General features: G+C 43.9%; 1 protein-coding gene and 1 long non-coding RNA gene across 5 annotated transcripts in view; one reads left to right on the top strand and one right to left on the bottom strand.

Annotated features, from left to right (window-relative positions):
• IL7 (interleukin 7) overlaps positions 1–11,619 on the bottom strand; it is a 65,873-nt gene extending 54,254 nt beyond the window's left edge. For 2 of the 3 annotated variants that reach the window (XM_030215779.1, XM_030215794.1), the window contains exons 1-2: positions 11,349–11,619; positions 1,938–2,077 (exon numbers count right to left, since the gene is read on the bottom strand). In XM_030215779.1, coding sequence (XP_030071639.1) covers positions 1,938–2,077; positions 11,349–11,358 — 150 coding nt within the window. In that variant the 5' untranslated portion in view covers positions 11,359–11,619. Of the gene's footprint in view, positions 1–1,937; positions 2,078–9,571; positions 9,629–11,348 lie in introns of those variants that run through there. The other variant, XM_030215787.1, reaches the window with a different exon arrangement.
• On the top strand, positions 11,034–17,234 carry LOC115478461. Of its 2 annotated transcripts, none has more exons than XR_003943529.1 (3): positions 11,034–11,091; positions 16,985–17,060; positions 17,195–17,234. It is a non-coding gene; the product is annotated as an uncharacterized LOC115478461 (long non-coding RNA). The 2 variants fall into 2 exon arrangements; XR_003943528.1 differs by lacking the exon at positions 11,034–11,091 and adding an exon at positions 15,634–15,750.
• Positions 17,235–18,212: the final 978 nt, after the last annotated feature.

Here is an 18,212-nt window from a genome sequence, read left to right as displayed (position 1 = left end):
TGCTGTTTCATTGTATTTAAATCCTTGGAAATCACCACCCTGAAGTCTCTTTCCTACTCTAGGGACATGACTGTCTCTCCCGTCCAATTTGAAATGCTCCCTCAGATTTCTGCACCTGAAAAATACTATTCTACAGTTTTAGAATTTAAACCTAACTGCCAAGCAGTGGATCACTCCTCAAACACTCCCAGATTACTTCTCATGCTGTCTGTTTCCTCAAGTGTGTTGACGTTACTACCAATCTTAATGTCATCCACAATAAGACAGTTGAGATATGCAACAGTCATATATTAAGGCCTACTGTATTGAACACTGCAATTTATTTTAAGGCTGATAAGTGGTATTGTTCTATTTTAGGGGCGGAGATATTATATACTTGTTACTTTCCCACAGATTCTATATAAGTCGCTCAAAGTTGGACAAGGAGCCCAGATGCACACACAAACTAATTAGTCAATTGAGTGCTAACAACCAATTAGAGGTTAATTAGAGTTAATTGGCAATTGACACTAATTTGGATTTTCACGCATATCTGCCTACATGCTATTCTATAATGCTGTGTGTCCGAAGTGTCTTGTGTGCAATCCAAAAGGGGGTATGGGCAAGGGAGGGACAAGGGTAGGTCAGGGGAATTTCAAATATTTAGGTGCAGTGATATAGAATGCCAGGGTTACGCAGTCAGGGGGTCCTTTTACTAAGCTGCAGTAAAAAGTGGCCTACGGTAGTTTGGACACACGAAATTGGTGCACACTGGGCCAAGTTTCACCGGGGCTGGGAAAAAGGCTTTTTTTATGGGGCAGTAAATGGCCGTGCGCTAAAATCAAAAGTAGCTCATGGCTATTTAATGCTTGAGCTCTTACCCTCACTCACTGACCTAGCGGTAAGGGCTCATGCGCTAACCACACGGTAATCATGCAGCATGCACCAATGTAGCTGCCCTGCCGATTACCGCCGGGAATGCCCCCCATAGTAGAAAATGGAAAAATATTTTATACTGTGGAAAACAGAATGCACCAATTTCGAAATTATTGCCAGGCACCCACGCTACCCCAGTGGTAGTGTCGATTTTGCGCTTGCTACCCGCGCGTTAGCCCTACTGCTGCTTAGTAAAATGGCCCCTCAACTTACACCAAGTTTGAGCTGGCGTAGGTCCTCATCTCCAACACGCTATTCATTAAAGTGCACTCAGTACGGAGCGCCTTTTACAGAATAGCGCTTAGCGTGGATTTTTCCCAGCACCTAAATGTGAGCACCATTTATTGAATCTAGTCTTTCTGTTCAGTTTCAGTCTCTCACTGATGCTTTACAGAAGGTACACTACTCACACCCTGCCTCTGATTGTAGCAAAACGAAAAACATTATACACTGAATAGCATCCAGTTTGTTTGTTTCCTGCTGCATCTTGTTCTTGGGTATTTTGGAAATTGCTTACTTTGCAACAAAGATAAATCTTTATTACTAACTATTCCACAATATTGTTCACAAAGATTTCAAACAGCACATACCCCAGGGCAGATTCCCAAGACTTCACCTCCTCCAAATTCATATAACAATAAAAAGCATTGTAAAATACCAACATTACACTAAATAACACTAAAATTTTATAATAGCTAAATTTAATGAACTGGTGGCACACTTGGATCTTGGGTGGGGGGGGGGGGGGGGCAGATCCAGGATGACACCACTGGCTATGTAGTGGTGCTGAGGGGGGGTGTTAGGGAAGTCATTCCTCCAGGCCTAGGTCTAGCATGAGACACCTTATTCACCTAGACAGGACCATTTTTTTTGGGGGGGGGGGGGACACTGACAGAGATCACTGAATATATATAAAAGGGGCAAAAATAAAAATAGAAACCTCTATCAATAGATTTGTATGAATAAATCTGCAATTATTTAAAACCACAAAGATAATAAAAACTTATACAAATAACACATACCAAATGATCAATTTCCCTCTGTATAATATTCTTATAGTTCTCAAGTATTACAGTCATATTTCTCCTCTCACAAGCAGGTGACGTACTGGGCAACAGGACTAGCATCAATGAAGGAATCCCAAAGATATATCTGAAAAAAACTAAATGACAATACCATCAAATAAGAACATGCTACACACACCAGCTAACAGGCTTTAGTCAGTCATAACAGGGAGGTTGCAGCAGAATAACACAACTGGAAATACACTGGTCGATATTCAGCTCTTGGCGGTCAGCATTTGTTTAGATGCTGACCGTCATGGGCAGAATTAGCCCCAGATATTCAATGCCGGGCCATATCCGGCCATCAGCACTGAATCTCCAGGGCTAATTCATGTGCTAGCCACCAGGTCTTATGTGGGTCCTGGCCAATATTCAACTGGGACCCACATAAGACACTTAGAGGCATATTTTCAAAGCACTTAGACTTACAAAGTTCTATAGCTGGGACCAGCATAAGACACTTGAAGTACTGCGAGGCTGCCACTAGATGTCATGGTATTTTGATGACCAGGTCGTGCTGGGCAGGAGCGAATGGGCATCATTCCTGCTCATTTCCCCCTAGACCACCAAGGACCAACACAGGTAGACCAGAGCTACAGGAAAGGGGGATTGGGCTTCAGGGGGATACGGCCTGGATCCAGCTTAGATTTTCTTTGGGAAGTGGGTGAGGGGGGATCTCAAATTCCGGAAGGTGGAGGATCAGAAGGGGGGCTGCCAGACCTTATTGGCCACCCCTCAGAGGTTAACCGGGTACCAGCCGATACTTGGACCAGTGCCTAGTTAACTAAACCACAATAGGACAACCTTTTTTATGTCCTAACTTTATACTATTCTCTAGCCAGTGAGCAGACTGAACAATGCCGCTAACCAGTTAGGTTGCTGCTCTGCCCAAACTCATCCCAGTTCATGCCTAACCTCGCTGGTTAGGGGATGGCAGGTTAGTGAAGGATCTTCAGCGGCACTGTCCAGTTAAGTGCTGCTGAATACCCCCACTAAAACCCCAGCTCAGCGAATTAAATAGCCAGGAGCCTCTCCTGACTATTTAAATCGCTTTGAATATCTATCCTACAATATTCTGCTTCTAAATTGGCAGAGTCCTCCTAATAACTCCATCCTCGAATAAAAGAAATTACTGATCTTGATCACTACCTACAAGTTTCTTTTTTTTTTTTTTTTAAAGCTGACATGAGTATACTGTTCATGCCCTAACTCTTAGGCAAGGAAACTGTTGAAACATCAATGCTCTGCTTCCACAGCGTGAGTGTGTGTGTGTGTGTGTGTTTGGAGGAGTGGCCTAGTGGTCTAGAGGTGGCCAGTTCAAATCCCACTGCTGCTCCATGTCATCTTGGACAAGTCACTTAACCCTCCATTGCCTCAGGTACAAATTTATGCTCCAGTTTACTAGTGCCAACCTTTTTTATGTCCTAACTTTATACGGTTCCCTAGACAGCGAGCAGACTGAACAATGCCGCTAACTAGATAGGTTGCTGCTCCGCCCAAACTCCATCTCAGCTCAGGTTAGTGAGAGATATTCAGCAGCACTCTCCAGTTAAGTGCTGTTAAGCGTCGGCACTAGCGCATGGAAAGGGAAAGGGGAAAGGGAAATGGGACTTGATATACCGCCTTTCTGAGGTTTTTGCAACTACATTCAAAGCGGTTTACTTATATTCAGGTACTTATTTTTTGTACCAGGGGCAATGGAGGGTTAAGTGACTTGCCCAGAGTCACAAGGAGCTGCAGTGGGAATTGAACTCAGTTCCCCAGGATCAAAGTCCACTGCACTAACCACTAGGCTACTCCACCAGATTATATCCATGTGCACACCCTGACTCAGAAACAACACATTTCATTATGCACACAAGCATAGACATCTTCTCTGAAACAATCAGGAGTCCAAGCTAGGTAGTTCAAAAGCATGATAATGAACCTTTGCAGGTTCCCTTGCAATACTGCTACACTCCTCAAGGCAACCAGTGGTGTATAGCAGCCTCTGGTCTTGTTTCAAACATCAGCACCATCTCTTATTACTGCAACAAACCAATTCCGGACTGCTGCACTCACTGGCTCAGGCGGCTCAGAGATACCGTGTTTCCCCGAAAATAAGACACTGTCTTATATTAATTTTTGCCCCCCAAAATGCGCTAGGTCTTATTTTCAGGGGCTGTTTTATTTTTCGGGGAAACATCAGGGTTGGATCGGGGTTGGCCCTCCCGCCCTCCCAGAACTAACCTTAAACGCCTCCTTTCACCTTCGCAGCAAGCAGCAGCAGGGCAGGCCACTCCTTCCTTCTGTGTCCCGCCCTCGCCTGAGGTAATGTCCACGAGGGCGGGGCATGGAAGGAAGGAGAGGTTTGCCCTGCTGCTGCTTGCTGCGAAGGTGAAAGGAGGCATTTAAGGTTAGTTCCGGGAGCGACGGAGGGTGGGTGGAGGGGGGGGGGCCCGGTGACCTCAGGTGGGGGGGGGGGGGGGCGGCCTTGTCCGGCTCTCGGCAGCCCTGCTTTCAAACAAAAATTTGCTAGGTCTTACTTTCGGGGGAGGCCTTATATCTACCAATTCAGGAAACCCTCTACTAGGTCTTATTTTTGGGGGATGTCTTACTTTCGGGGAAACAGGGTATTAACTTTGCCCTTATGCACAATTCGAAATCTAGCTAGATACAGCAAAGTGAAATGAACGTGGTTGTCCACTAACTGTCTGCAAACAGCATTAATTGCCCATCTCTGTTCCACAACTACCATGGAATAGTTTTGAAAAAGCAGGATCTTGTGATTTCCATACGTAAGTTGCTTTTTTTGTCTACATTGTCCGAGAACGTACTTCTTATGGGCAATGTTTAGTATACGTGCAAAAACCATCCTGGGCCTGTTGCTGTCTACTCTCTGTCTGCCAAGCCGGTGTGCACGCTCAATTCTAGGAGGGCCCAAATGGTTGCTGTTAAGAAGTTCCACGGTAAGCTTCTTCTCAAGGAACCCAATTAGTTCTCCAACCTTCAGAGACTAAGGTAAGCCCCATGAAACAAATATTACTTCTATGTGACCTGTTTTCTAAGTCATTCAGTTTCAATTCACAGCTGGTAACCAGTTCTGTATGTGCTTTAATTTCTCCATTACTTCTTTCATAGTATCCTCTACTCCAGTGATGCGGGTTTCTAATTCCACCACCCCACCATTAAAGTCCGTTACAGACTGAGATAAATTGCCAAGCTGCTCTTTAATCGGACCTAAGCTGGTATGCAGAGCCTCTACAACCATTCCCTTAATTTGAGCAAGTAGTGAATGTTGCAACTCTTCAGACTCTGTTTCTCCCATCGCCATCTTGGAGTCATTTGGAGCAGTAGAAACAGTAGGCCGCATCTTCTTTTTCTCTCATTTCCCAGTTTCAGTAGACATATCAGCCAGGTTTTTGCTCAAAAATGTGTCCATATAGCAAAAAAAACAGCAAATTATCCATATGCAGAAGAATTATTTTGACCAATCACAGCCGCTAAAGATGATAAAGAGTGGACCAACCAGGAGCTGAGAAAAAACACTGCCTCTCAGCTCATTGTACCATGTGACCTCCTTTGTTTTTCATTTTAAGGATATATTTTATGTTTTGTTTGAATTTACAAGATCTTTTAAATGCAGGTTAGGATTATTGATGGGAATGAAAATTGTGAGTATGGTGAGGGGGCGGTTATGTAACATAGTAAGTGACGGCAGGTAAGACCTGAATGGTCCATCCAGTCTACCCAACTGTCACACTCATTATCAATTTTTTTTTGTGTGTGTATATGTATTTTTAGAACTGTAAACTGTTTGATCTGCAAGTTAGCAAAGGTGGTATAGCAAATGCCAATAAACTAAACTAAAATACTTGATCACGGTCTTTGGCATTTCTGGGACAAAGACCATAGAAGTCCATGCGGCCATATCCTTAGGTTCCAACTACTGGAGTTGCTGTCGAAGTCCTCTCCGGCCTATCTGTCTTCTCATTTGTGAGACATAGACCATGTCTCAATAGCAGACCATGGACCTTTCCTCCAGAAATTGGTCCAAACCTTTTTTTTAAACCCAGATGCGCTAACCGATGTTACCACATCCTCCAGCAAAGAGTTTCAGAGCTTAACTATTCGTTGAGTGAAAAAATATTTCCTCCTATTTGTTTTAAAAGTATTTCCATGTAACTTCCTCGAGTGTCCCCTAGTCTTTATACTTTTGGAACAAGTAAAAAATCATTTACTTCTACTTGTTCTACCCCACTCAGGATTCTGTAGACCTCAATCATATCTCCCCTCATCCGTCTTTTTCCAAGCTGAAGAACCCTAACCTCTTTAGCCTTTCCTCATAGAAGAGGAGTTCCAACCCCTTTATCATTTTGGATACCCTTCTTTGAACCTCTTCTAATTCTGCTATATCTTTTTTTGAGATACGGCGACCAGAATTGAATGCAATACTCAAGGTGCGGACACACCATGGAGTGATACAAAGGCATTATAGTATTTTCGGTCTTATTCACCATCCCTTTCCTATTAATTCCTAGCATCTTGTTTGCTTTTTTGGCCACCACCACATACTGAACAGAAGATTTCAGCGTATTATCTACAACAACACCCAAATCTTTTTCTTGAGCGCTGACTTACTTTTCTTTATAAATACTAGTAGTGCATGCTAATGTCCATTAATGCATGCTAAGCTTTAGTAAAAGGGCCCCTTTAGGACAGGAAAATACCAACTTGAACCTGATTGTAACTTGTCTTGAGCAGCAAATGAAAAAGGCATGGGATAATTCCAAAATTCCTTTCTTTCTTCCCTATTTTATAATCTACGTGCATGCTTGTGTCCTCTGCCCATGATTTTAACTCTACTTAAAAGACACCCACTTACCCTTGCTCCTTCCAAACTCCACCCATGCTCCTCCTAAACTCCACCCATGCTCCTCCTAAACTCCACCCATGCTCCTCCTAAACTCCACCCATGCTCCTCCCAAACTCCACCCATGCTCCTCCTAAACTCCACCCATGCTCCTTCCAAACTCCACCCATGCTCCTCCCAAACTCCACCCATGCTCATGTCCACCTTTAAAGTATACACCATTAGTTTAGTGCACATACTTTTATGCTGGTCAGTATTTTATAAGAGGTTGTTAGCCTACATATGTTGCTAAAATGCATGTGTTAATGGCCAAGATACTGCCACATAGGTGCATACTTTACCACTTAAAGTGCCCCTTACAAAAATTACCTCCTATACAGGAGTACCAGAGCAGCCAGAAGGAATTTTCAGTGGCACTATCTGTATAATGCTGCTCAAAATGTGCAAATGGGGACGTACACATTTAGCAGCTGCCACCAAACACATAAGTACCTTTGAATACCAGGCCCACAAGTTGTGATAACTTTCAAAATAAAAGTAAATTGCAAATAACTACATCTCAAGAAATGCAGCTAACTTTCACACGAGAGGACTGACAGGTTAGCATGTCTGCTAAGGCTCAGCACATCTCCTTCCCTTAAGATGCTTAAAGGCACATGAGCTCTAAGCTCACCTCCCACCAAATCTTTGTTCCCAAAGAAATGCTTCCCTCTCTCAGCCCATCCATCCACCCAAGCCTAACCTCCTTCTCTATCACAAATCCCTTTTTCCAAGCCCCCTAGCCTAACCCACCCTTCCTCCAGGGTAGGCTGAGATCTTCACAGGAAGGAGCAATTGAATGGTTCCTACTCCACCAGTGCTGAAATTCAAAATAGAACTGACTGATTTGCAACTCCTCTTTGGCCAGTGCACAGGAGGGCAGCAGAGAACAGCTGAAGTCCCTCATCCATGAACCCAGGTTACACATCACAGGCTAGCACTACATAACATGAAATCTCAAGGCATCTCTGCTATTTTGTAAAACACAAATGTCTTTGTGTATCAGTTCCAGAAGCTCCGGTCACATTTACCTTGATTTTAACATACAATCCATGGATTCCTAATCTGTTAAAAAGCATCCTTATGATATAATCAGCCAGTAAACCACTTTACGACACCAATCTACTGTAAACAGTACATGTGGGGAGAAAAGCTGCTCATTTATATCAGCAAACCAAAAATCTACTGCTCTAAAAGGTACAGTCACCAAATACACTTTCAATATAATGTGAAGAAAATGGTCTTATCAAGTCCCCTATTCAGCAATGAATTCACATTATTCTACCTCTAGGCACTTTATAAAGGTTTGGGGGTTTGGGGGGTTTGTTTTTGTTGTTGTTTTTTGCACATATATGCCAGTACACCCACATAAAATGTTTTTTTTAATAAAATTAGCCCCAGAGTACAATTGCATATGTACTTTTATGTGACTCAGGTGTAGATCTTTTCAGAGGCACATTCTGGGCAGAGCATAGGCAAAGTTACAATTTGCGTGCTTTGTTTCTAAAATTCATATGTGAGCAGGCATAGATAAACAAGGGGTCATTTTCCCCTCAGTTCCTGCAGGATTTCCACTTACTTGGCCTCCTCACCTAGGTGACCTGTTATAAAATTACCCTCCACCACCACTGTTGCCCAATTCACATTTCACAGCAGCTCTTGTGTTGCAGCCTCTGCCGTGCAATGCAAGTTGCAGAAGTGTCCAGGCAAGCGGCCTGATACTGTTGAGAACCTGTCTAGTTCCACCTGGACTGCCGGGACTGCAGAACTCAGCTTCTCTCAATGGGATGTTTAACTGTACTATCTAACGGGGCAGCCAAAACAGTAGTTGTGCCCTGGATCTACCATAGCATTTTACTAAATCTACTGCCCTAGGCGTTCAGAAGTGTATTTAAACATTTGTGCTTAGGGCTGCATATGCTGTAGCACCAAGACAGTTCTTGTAGGAATAATAAATGACTTCCTACTTCAGGTAAAAGCCTGGCTCTTCCCCCAAGCCTTTAATACACTGGGTGACTGAGCAAACACCCTTTCTACACCTGGACTAGCTTGTTATACCCACTGTAACTTAGACCAGTTCCTTATATCTTGATTAACTGTACAAAGAACTTGCCTTTAGTTTAGTCACCCATCTATTTATCCCAACTGACTCTGTACTATGCATCTTGTCCCTATTTGGCCCCTCATCTATATGGTAAGCTGTATTGTGGAAAAGCATTAGTATAATAGCAATGTTATTTGAAAGTTCTATTTGTGTGCTTATTAGATATTCCATCACTATTATGCTTACATCGCATTATATCTCTGTTATTTGAATTTCAGTGCTGTTAAATCTATATGTTTTTGATCCTGTTTCATGGCAGTCCCATTATTAGGTCTCAAGTTGCTGCTTTCAAGTTTTCCTTTTTCATTCTGTCTATGTCTTTACGTGTTCATTTTGCTATTGTTATGCTATTAACAAAATTGTAAGTTTTATGTTAAACGTTACCTGTTGTACACCACCTTGGGTGAATCTCTTCATAAAGGCGATTAATAAATCCTAATAAATAAATAAAATAAATCAATAGATGTCATTTCCCCCCAGCTATTTTATTAAATGTACCAGGAGCAATTAATACTTGCTACTACTGTGCTAGGTATGCACTGGTGGATTACTTGATTATGTCTAAATGTGCAAATCCTTAACTAATTCATATCTCACCTGGTCTTGAAGGCCCATCTGTTTAGCAGCTGCTTTAAGCTATTTAAGGGATGTCCAGAGAGTCTCTTGCTTGTATGCTGTTTATGAATATTGTAATCAATATCAATATAATTCTTATATACTGCATAAATCCCCTAAAAAGGTCCAGATCGGTCCCATACTGGCAGAAATATAGGTGAGATTTTCTTAATGGATTAGGGTAATGCACTGCGCTACCAACTTTTTGGAGCCGACACACCCAGGCCAAAAGAAGTAGGTCAAAGCAAAAGCTGACCAGATTTGTGGTTCATTTGCATTGAGCTGCTCATTCTGGTTTGACCTAAGGATGGGAGTGTCAGTACCCTCCAGCTAGCCAAGAAATGTATTAACTTAGTCCATTAATCTAATATAATTTGTTTATGAACTCAGCTGCTGCAGAATGTCCCCCACCCATTAACCACATCATTAATCTGCTGGAATAACACCTTGCGGAAACATTTTCATTTCTATTCCATCAAAAATGGTGAGGGACTCCGTCTTTTCAAGGCTCCGGGATAATTCATGCGATTTTTACATTATACTATATGCCCATTAAAGTCAGAGAGGTCTTGAGAGGTTAGAAAAATCCTGCTTAACAATATTGCTACTGTTTCCCGACCGGTAACGTTAACCTTCCCATGTTCCTGCCGATCGTACAAAACTGCATATATGAGGGAAAACGTGCAAAATCCGGCCAATATCTAAGCCGCAACATGCAAATCTCCTGCTGCAATATTAGTGTTCGGTTACCACCAAATATTGTTTGCAGTTTGTTTGTTTTTTCTACAAAATAAACTGAGACTGAAAATCATTCTTCGTCTGGAAGTCAATATCCAACCTGTCAGAACTTGAAGCTGCCCTTCGTCCCACACGTGCAAAGGAACCAACTCAGTGGGTGCTGAGCACTTCCCAGTATTGTATTGTATTAGAAAAGCTCGATCATTTCATTTGTACCCCAATCGCCCCTGCACGCGCGATACGCGGCTCTATGGACTGCACGATCGCCTGTATCGCGCCATACAGCAGCAGACAGCTGTTACAGCTGTGCCCTCCAGCTGTTACTGGATAGTAACGATGGCTAAAGATCCATTACTTATATCATAGAATGTTTTAAGTGAACTTTTTTCTAGTAGACTATTCACAGTCAATACCCCAAAATCCTAAATGTCATTTAACAACCCCGAAAGATGTTGGGCGATCTCAGTCTCGAGGGGGGGGACTCCTGCTACAAGTGATTCGGCTCCCAAGAATCACAAACGAAAATGCACGGTACACGAGTCCGCTCCCGAGAGATCTGCCCGGATCCCAGGCCCGGGAGGAGCAGGAGAGCAGCCACCTCCAGAGCGCAGCCAGCTGGCAGGGCACCCGCTCCCCCTCACTCCTGACTAGGCGGAACTTTCCTTCCAGAGGAAAACCTGGGAAAGTCCCTGCTTTATGCGTATAAAAAGGTAGCGCGGTGCAGCTGGTCCTTTCAGTTTGAGCAGGGAGCCGGGAAAGAGCAGGTAAGGGCTATTCATTGCTTTATTTCCCTCTCCACTCCCCCCCCTCCCCACCCCCCCTTTCTAGGTAGCCCGTAGGTGAGCCCTCTAAGCCCGGGCACAGCGCTCCTAGCCCCGTCTCTGACCCCGATCTCGACTCTTAAGAAGCTCCATGTGCCAGCCAAACACTGGACGGCATGCTTTACAATGCGCGTTTTATTTTGCTGAAATGGTTATGGCAAACTGCCTCCCGGTGTTTGCGGTCAGGAAGTTCTACTTGCCATTTAACATGGTCCGGAAGGTGATTTCAAGTGCTCTGGAGCTGCGCTCATGTTGGACTAGTTCTGGCCATTGCTGGCCCGGCCGCCAATCTTCTCCTCTAGCCCGTGTGCAAGTAAAGGTGGTAAAGGGCTACCGACCCTCTGGCTCCCCGAGGAGTTTGCTTTGGCTGCAGTTCTCTCCTGGTGGGCTTTATAGGATCTTCATCATTTACTGGGGGAAATAACGTGGTCAGAGAAATCCTCCCGTTGGCTTTGCTTTTTTCCATGTGAACTTCCGTCTGGCTGACAGCGAGTACTTTCAGTTTCATACTAGTCTCAGGCACTAATGTGATATTAGTTTATATTAAGTGTAGCAGCTGAGGTGAACGCTAAGGACCTCCTGTGCAACCCGTCAGTCTTTTCTCACGTCTTCCTCTTTCCCCAGTCTTCTGCCCCCTCACCCATGTATGCTAGATCTTCTCCCCCTCCCCAACCCAGTTGACTGCATTCTCCCTTTATCCCATCCCTTTCCCCCTCTATTCTCGCCTTTCCTTTTCTCTCTCTGAAGCAGGGACGTAGCCAGACCTCACGGTGGGAGGAGGCCAGAGCCCGAGGTTGAGGGCACATTTTGAGTGCTGCCCCCCACCACCTCCCCTTGCCTCCCCCCCCCCCCAGTCAGGGCCACTGAGAGGGGGGGCAGGGGGGACAAAATTCCCTAGGCCCAGGCCCGGCACCGCAGTCTCCACCACCCGCCCCCCTCTGTCCACCACTGGGACGGGCCCCCCTGAATTCAAATCATAGCGCCTTACCTCGACCTCGTTCCGTGTGAAAGAAGCGCAGCAGCGGCAGTCTGCATATCGCCTCCCTTTGGGCCTTCCCTCCCTGTGTCCCGCCCTCGTCTGACGTAACTTGTGCGAGGGCGGGACACAGGGAGGGAAGGGTCGAAGGGAGGTGATCTGCCGCTGCTGCACTTCTTTCACACGGAGCGAGGTCGAGGTGAGGCGCTATGATTTGAATTCAGGGGGGCCCGGCCTGGTGGTGGACGGAGGGGGGGGCAGGACCTCGGGGGCAGGGCCCTGGGGGCGGCCTTGCCCCGGGCCCAGCCCAGTCTCTCAGCAGCCCTGCCCCCAGCATGCACAGGAGGACCAAGAAGAAAGAAGAGCAGGGACCAGGCAGCGAATGCAACTGCGCCAGAGACCGGCGCTGAAGAAGGCTTTGGCTGGCAGGGGTTGGGGACCCCCGCCAGCCAAACCAGGGGCCCGGATATTTGTGGGGCCCAGACCCCCATGGCCCCCTGAAGCTATGCCCCTGCTCTGAAGGGCTCTTTTACTAATCAGCAGTAGGGTAACACGTGCCAAATCGGCACTACCGCAAGGGTAGAACGGATGCCCCGCAGTAGTTTTGAAGTTGGCATGCGCTGTTTCCCACAGTAGAAAATAATTTTCTAGCCCAGTGGGGCATTCTTGGCAGTAATCGGCAGCAGAGCCACATTGACGCCTGCTACCTGATTACCGCAAAGTAGCACATGAGCCCGTACCGCTAGGTCAGCGGGTGGTGGGAAAAGCTCAGGCAGCAAATAGCAGAGTTTAGCACACAGCCATTTACTGCCCCATTAAAAAATGCCTTTTTCCCAGCCTTGGTAAAAAATGGCCCAGCACGTGCCAAAAACACACACCCACACTACCGTAGGCCATTTTTTACCATGGCTTAGTAAAAGGATCTCTAAGGCAAGCAGCAGCAAAACATTGATTACACTAAAGCTATTCAGCTCTTCCTTGCACAGGAGGTCACTGGGAACCACTTTTGTACTGACTTCAACATTCCTAAGTGGACAGATATTTTCATCATCCACTGTGAGCACCCTCAGCTGTCCTAAAGCTGTTCGCTTGCAGAAAAGCTCTTCAAAAATTAACTTTCTATAAAATCTCCTTTTTCTACACATTGAGTATCTTTTTCCTCTTCCTTTCACCTGGATACAAAAGTTGAATTTGGACAAGTTGAATGGATCCTCAGAAGCTTAGCTGAGATCAGGTGGCAGAGCCAGTGGTGGGAGGCGGGGCTGGTGGTTGGCAGGCGAGGATATTGCTGGGAAGACTTATACGGTCTGTCCCAGAGCCGGTGGTTGGGAGGCAGGGATAGTGCTGCGCAGACTTATACGGTCTGTGCCTTGAAAATGACAGATACAAATCAAGGTAAGGTATACACAAAAAGTAGCACATATGAGTTTATCTTGTCGGGCAGACTGGATGGACCATGCAGGTCTTTTTCTGCCGTCATCTACTATGTTACTATGTTACAGTGGAGGACTAGCCTAATGGGGAACCAGGTTCAATTCCCACTGCAGCTCCCTGTGACTCTGGGCAAGTCACTTAATGCTCCGTTGCCCCAATGTGTATATAATATGTAAACCACTTTGAGTGTAACCACAGAAAGACAGTATATCAAATCCCATCCCCTTTCCCTAGTGTAGTGAATCCTTGCACAACATCCCAAAATGAACCCAACTGGGTTAAAACTTTGCAAGCCTTGCATTGTTGGTTGTCCTGTACTGCTGCTGGTACTGTGCCTGTCTGCTGAGGGCTGTTCTCTCATATTTGTTTTGGCCCATATTACCATCTAGCAGTACCTAAGGTTATCTCATTTACAGCCGCTGGGATTTTCCAATATGGCACAGGTTCACCTTCTGCTGGGAATCATACCTGCTGCAGTGCCAGTCAGATTTATTTTTTAGCCTTTCGCTTGGGTCCTAAATACTCACCTCTCTTCTCTTTTCCCTTTCACTCCTGAATTTTCATTATATCTGTTCAGTTCAATGTATCTCGTGCTCCCGCCCATCTCTCTCTACCCCATCCTTCCTTGCCCTCTCCCTGCAGAATGATGTAGTGCGGGTAGGTCTCGTGACAAGGTGCCACCTGCTTCAAAGCAAGGTAAAAGAAGTACATGGTAGAGAGCTTTCCTCTCATTAAGCATGTCGCTTTAAATGATTGTGGGACATCTCTCTCCTAGTTCAGGCAAGTAATCTCTGGAATGACATTACCTTCTTACCTTATTTTTCAGAAATACAGTACAGTTTCGCTTGTCCAATGTAATTGCGACTGGCCCATTTGTCAAGTAAATGAAAAGTCAGATAACGCAGACCGCAATCAAAATGTATAGAAAATGTGTATTTCAAGCGCTTCAGTGAAAGCAGGATCTCAGTAGCCAGCAAAACCAATCATTTCTAAATGTTGCAGTGAAAATAGGGTCTTTAGCAAATCCAAACAGAGGTAGATCTGATCTTCCAGTGAATCAGATGTCAGGAAATTGTAAAAAAAAAAAAACCCACAGTAACATCACCATGGGGGGGGGGGGGGGGATGTCTGTCAGATATGCCGGATGGTCGGATTAGTGAAGGTCGGATAATCGAGACTGCCCTGTATTTAAAGAGCAATTTGTTTCAGAAACACTTGTTGAAATAGAAAAATGTTTTGTATGTTTTTTTTTTTAGTACTGTATGTATTTTATGTATTTTTACAACTGACTAGTTGATGGTTTTTATGTTAAACCGCTTTGAACCCTTGAGTAGGCGGGTTACAAATCTAAAGAACAGAATAGGTTAGAGAAGGGTGGTGTGTTTCAGCAGCACTGCGAACTCCCTTACGAAGGTGAGGTGGTGGAGCAGCAGCAGAGTGCTAAATGGGAGCCAAAGTGCAGCAGGTACAGCACATTAGGTCCGGGTCGGAGTCTTATTTCTTTCCGTAAGTTGTCGATTTTAGCTTGATTACTTGAATTATTCCATGTGCCTTAAGCTAAAAATTATTAAGCCCAAAACAGTTTTACTTCTCCAAATCTTTCAATGAAGCCAGGGTGGGGGTCACGTGGCAAAAGAAAAGATGAAAATATGTGTGGTAAGTACAGTTACTTTTCAGTTACGCAGGTGGATCTATTTTGCTGTCTTTGGTAGCAGGATGTGCTGTACTGGTTCTGTGCCTTTCCAGAGAAGAGTCCGCTTCACAGGTCAATATGGTCAATGACTGATCAGTTATTGAGGAAGTCATTCAACTGAGTAGACAAGAAGCATAAATCTAAAAGAGACTGGAAGACATGAATGCCCTACAACTAGATTACTTTGATTAGGCTTCACCCATTACAATTTAAAAAGAGAGAGAGAGAAAAATTAGAATTTGTTCTTTAGGGGATGAAAGTCAAAGCTCAGCCAAGGATAAAGTCCTGACTAGGTGCTGCAGACTGAGCTTGGGGGTTATCAAAGGTAAATATTTTGTAATACACTGTTTGATGTCTGAGGTCCTGAGCCAGAATGATATGTTCAGTCTCCGGGATCTGCCAGCTTCCCCTACACAGAGGGCTAGTCCTTCAGTTGGGATTACAAAAGTAACTATACTGTCAAGATGCTGCTGCTGAGAAGTCCAGGTTCCATTCTCAGGTCTGCTTCCTGCTTAGGAAACTGTTCTCGGAGGTCCATCAGAAAATATATGCGAGCTGGCGAAGTACCAAGGCATAATTTGTAATGAGAAATGGTTGGGAAGCCAATCTAAGGAGCAAGTTTTGTGTAGCTCTGGCTTGGAAGTTAGTAGGTTTTGGAAAAAAAAAACCTCATTCCTATTAAAACAAAACAAAACCCTACACATTAAAGTGGAGGGTATAACATTGGCTAAGCAGCAGAGAGCCACTATAATAAGGAGGGAGAAAGGAGTTAATTTGTAGTGATGTTTTAGAAAATGTGGGGCTTTTCTGGGAGCAATATTGAAATAATTAATGTAATGTAAATGCATTAAGGGTTGGGAAAGTTAGGATATTTCAGAAAAGGGAGGCAGTTGGTGGGAAAGAAAAATTTTTGGGAAGCAGGAATTGGATAAATATGCATGGAGGGCAAGGATAACTAACAGGAGGGAATGAGGGACACTGGGCAGGAAGGAAAAGTTGTGTGAGGAGAGGAGAGGGTGAAATTCATCCACCCGGCCTACGCTGGTAAAAATTGTGGGAGCGGGGTTGGTGTTTTGGAATCAGGGAGGTTATGGGGGGGTCACAGCTTGGTTGCGGGGTATTTCTGTAAATTTGGCCTGAATTTCAAATCATAGGGCCTAAGTTAGGCCTAGCAATGTTGGTCTCGTGTGCATTACCGTCACAGGATGGGAATGACGCTGTGGTACCGTGGGTTGGGGGGTGGGTAATGGGGAAGGTATGATGGGAGGAGGTTGTTAAATTATACATATACTTTTTCATAATTATTTTTTATACATTTTATGTGCCTTCATTTACATATTTGCATTCGTCATGCATACATATACAAAAAAACATTTTCACACATTTTACTGGTTTTCTGCTTTTTGCACATAGATCTGTGGCCTGTTTTTCTTATACTCACTATATTATTATTTATTTATTTGCAATTCGTATCTACATGTTTTGATTCCCTGGTTTCTGTTTTGCTTGTTTATTGCTAAGAACTGTAGAGATGTAAAAACATCAGCATTTGCTTGTATTATTAATATCTCTTATTTATCCTCTTTTTTATCGTTCTGTTTTGTATAAATGTTTCAATAATATAAATTGGATGTTCAGATAATGACAAAAATATAGATATATGCTTTTGTGTTATGCTTATATTTATCTGATGAGGTCATATGTAACATGTTTTTGTTATCTCTTTATCACAGAGTATTTCAACTTGCAGAAAGTTGACTAGTTGTTAATTTTATCTACATGTTCTCTTTCTTTATTGGAAGTGAATAGGTATGTTCCTCTACGCATGTATATTTATATCATCATTTTTATAGTTTTTGATACATATATATGTTTTTATTTAAGTGTGTTATATATGAAATTTAAATGTTCGTTCATTGATTTGTATTTATGTTTATTTATAGACCCCTGACGCAGGCCTATACGGCCGAAACACGATTCGTGTCGGGTCGTTGTTTTAATTGTTTTGCAATAAAGAACTTGTTTAAGGAGACACCACTCGAGAGAGGATTTTTTTGTATCCACTGTTTCCTTTGCTTCGAAACTAGTACGATACCATCTAGCTGTATGGGTGGTGAAAAAAGTTTATGATAATATGTTTGAAAAAGATTAAGTTTGCAAAGTTGATATTTAGTAAATAAAGCCTGTGCCTTGCCAATTTGAGAAATATAATTGCCTCATATGTGTCATTGGATTTGGGTTTGTCTGCGAAGTGGCGAATGAAGCTTGTAAATGCCAATGTTAGTATTGTTGTCATTCGTCTTGAAAGTTATGGGGTAATATTTAATCAGTTTTGTCCAAAAATGGAGGAAAAGTCAATTGTATCTATAAGGCCCCCCCCCCCCCCCATCAGCTTTTCACACTGTTTGCAACAAGCTTTTGAAGGCACGCCCTTCCAAATTGGTTGGGCTGCTGGAAGCAGGGCAAGCTTAAGATATGAGCCAGGTGAACATTTTGGTTATCTCATTCTTATCTGTCGTTTAGGAAAAATATTAAGACTCTGCTCTTTCAGAAACTTGTACTACAAAAAGATTTTTAACCATAATTTTAATTGTTGCTCTTTTTAAACTGTCCTCCCAGAGGATTGTTCTGGCTCTTGATGCTACTGTTACCCGCTTTAAACTCCAAGGTGCAAGAAGAATATAAGACCAGATGTTATGTTAAGCGAGGCACTAGCTCAGGGTCCAAAACTCAAGGTCACCAAAAGCCTGCTTTGCCAATTTACCTTTCACAGCAACATGAGCGTGTTGCTCTGCTCCTCCTTGCGCTGCTGTCTGCATAATTGCAGGCTTAAATGTGAGAGCCTGTAGCGCTGCCAGTAGCAATGCAGGGAAGAGAGCACTGCAGCAACAGCAGAGCAGAACACCCTTTCTGCTGTTTAAAGGAGATGGTTGGAGCTGATCAATGTTCCCTCTAAGCTGT

This window comes from Microcaecilia unicolor, chromosome 1 (genome assembly GCF_901765095.1).
Source record: "Microcaecilia unicolor chromosome 1, aMicUni1.1, whole genome shotgun sequence".
Classification (NCBI taxonomy): Eukaryota; Metazoa; Chordata; class Amphibia; order Gymnophiona; family Siphonopidae; genus Microcaecilia; species Microcaecilia unicolor.
Note: the sequence above shows the minus strand (reverse complement) of the source record. Positions and strands in the feature narration are given on the sequence as shown.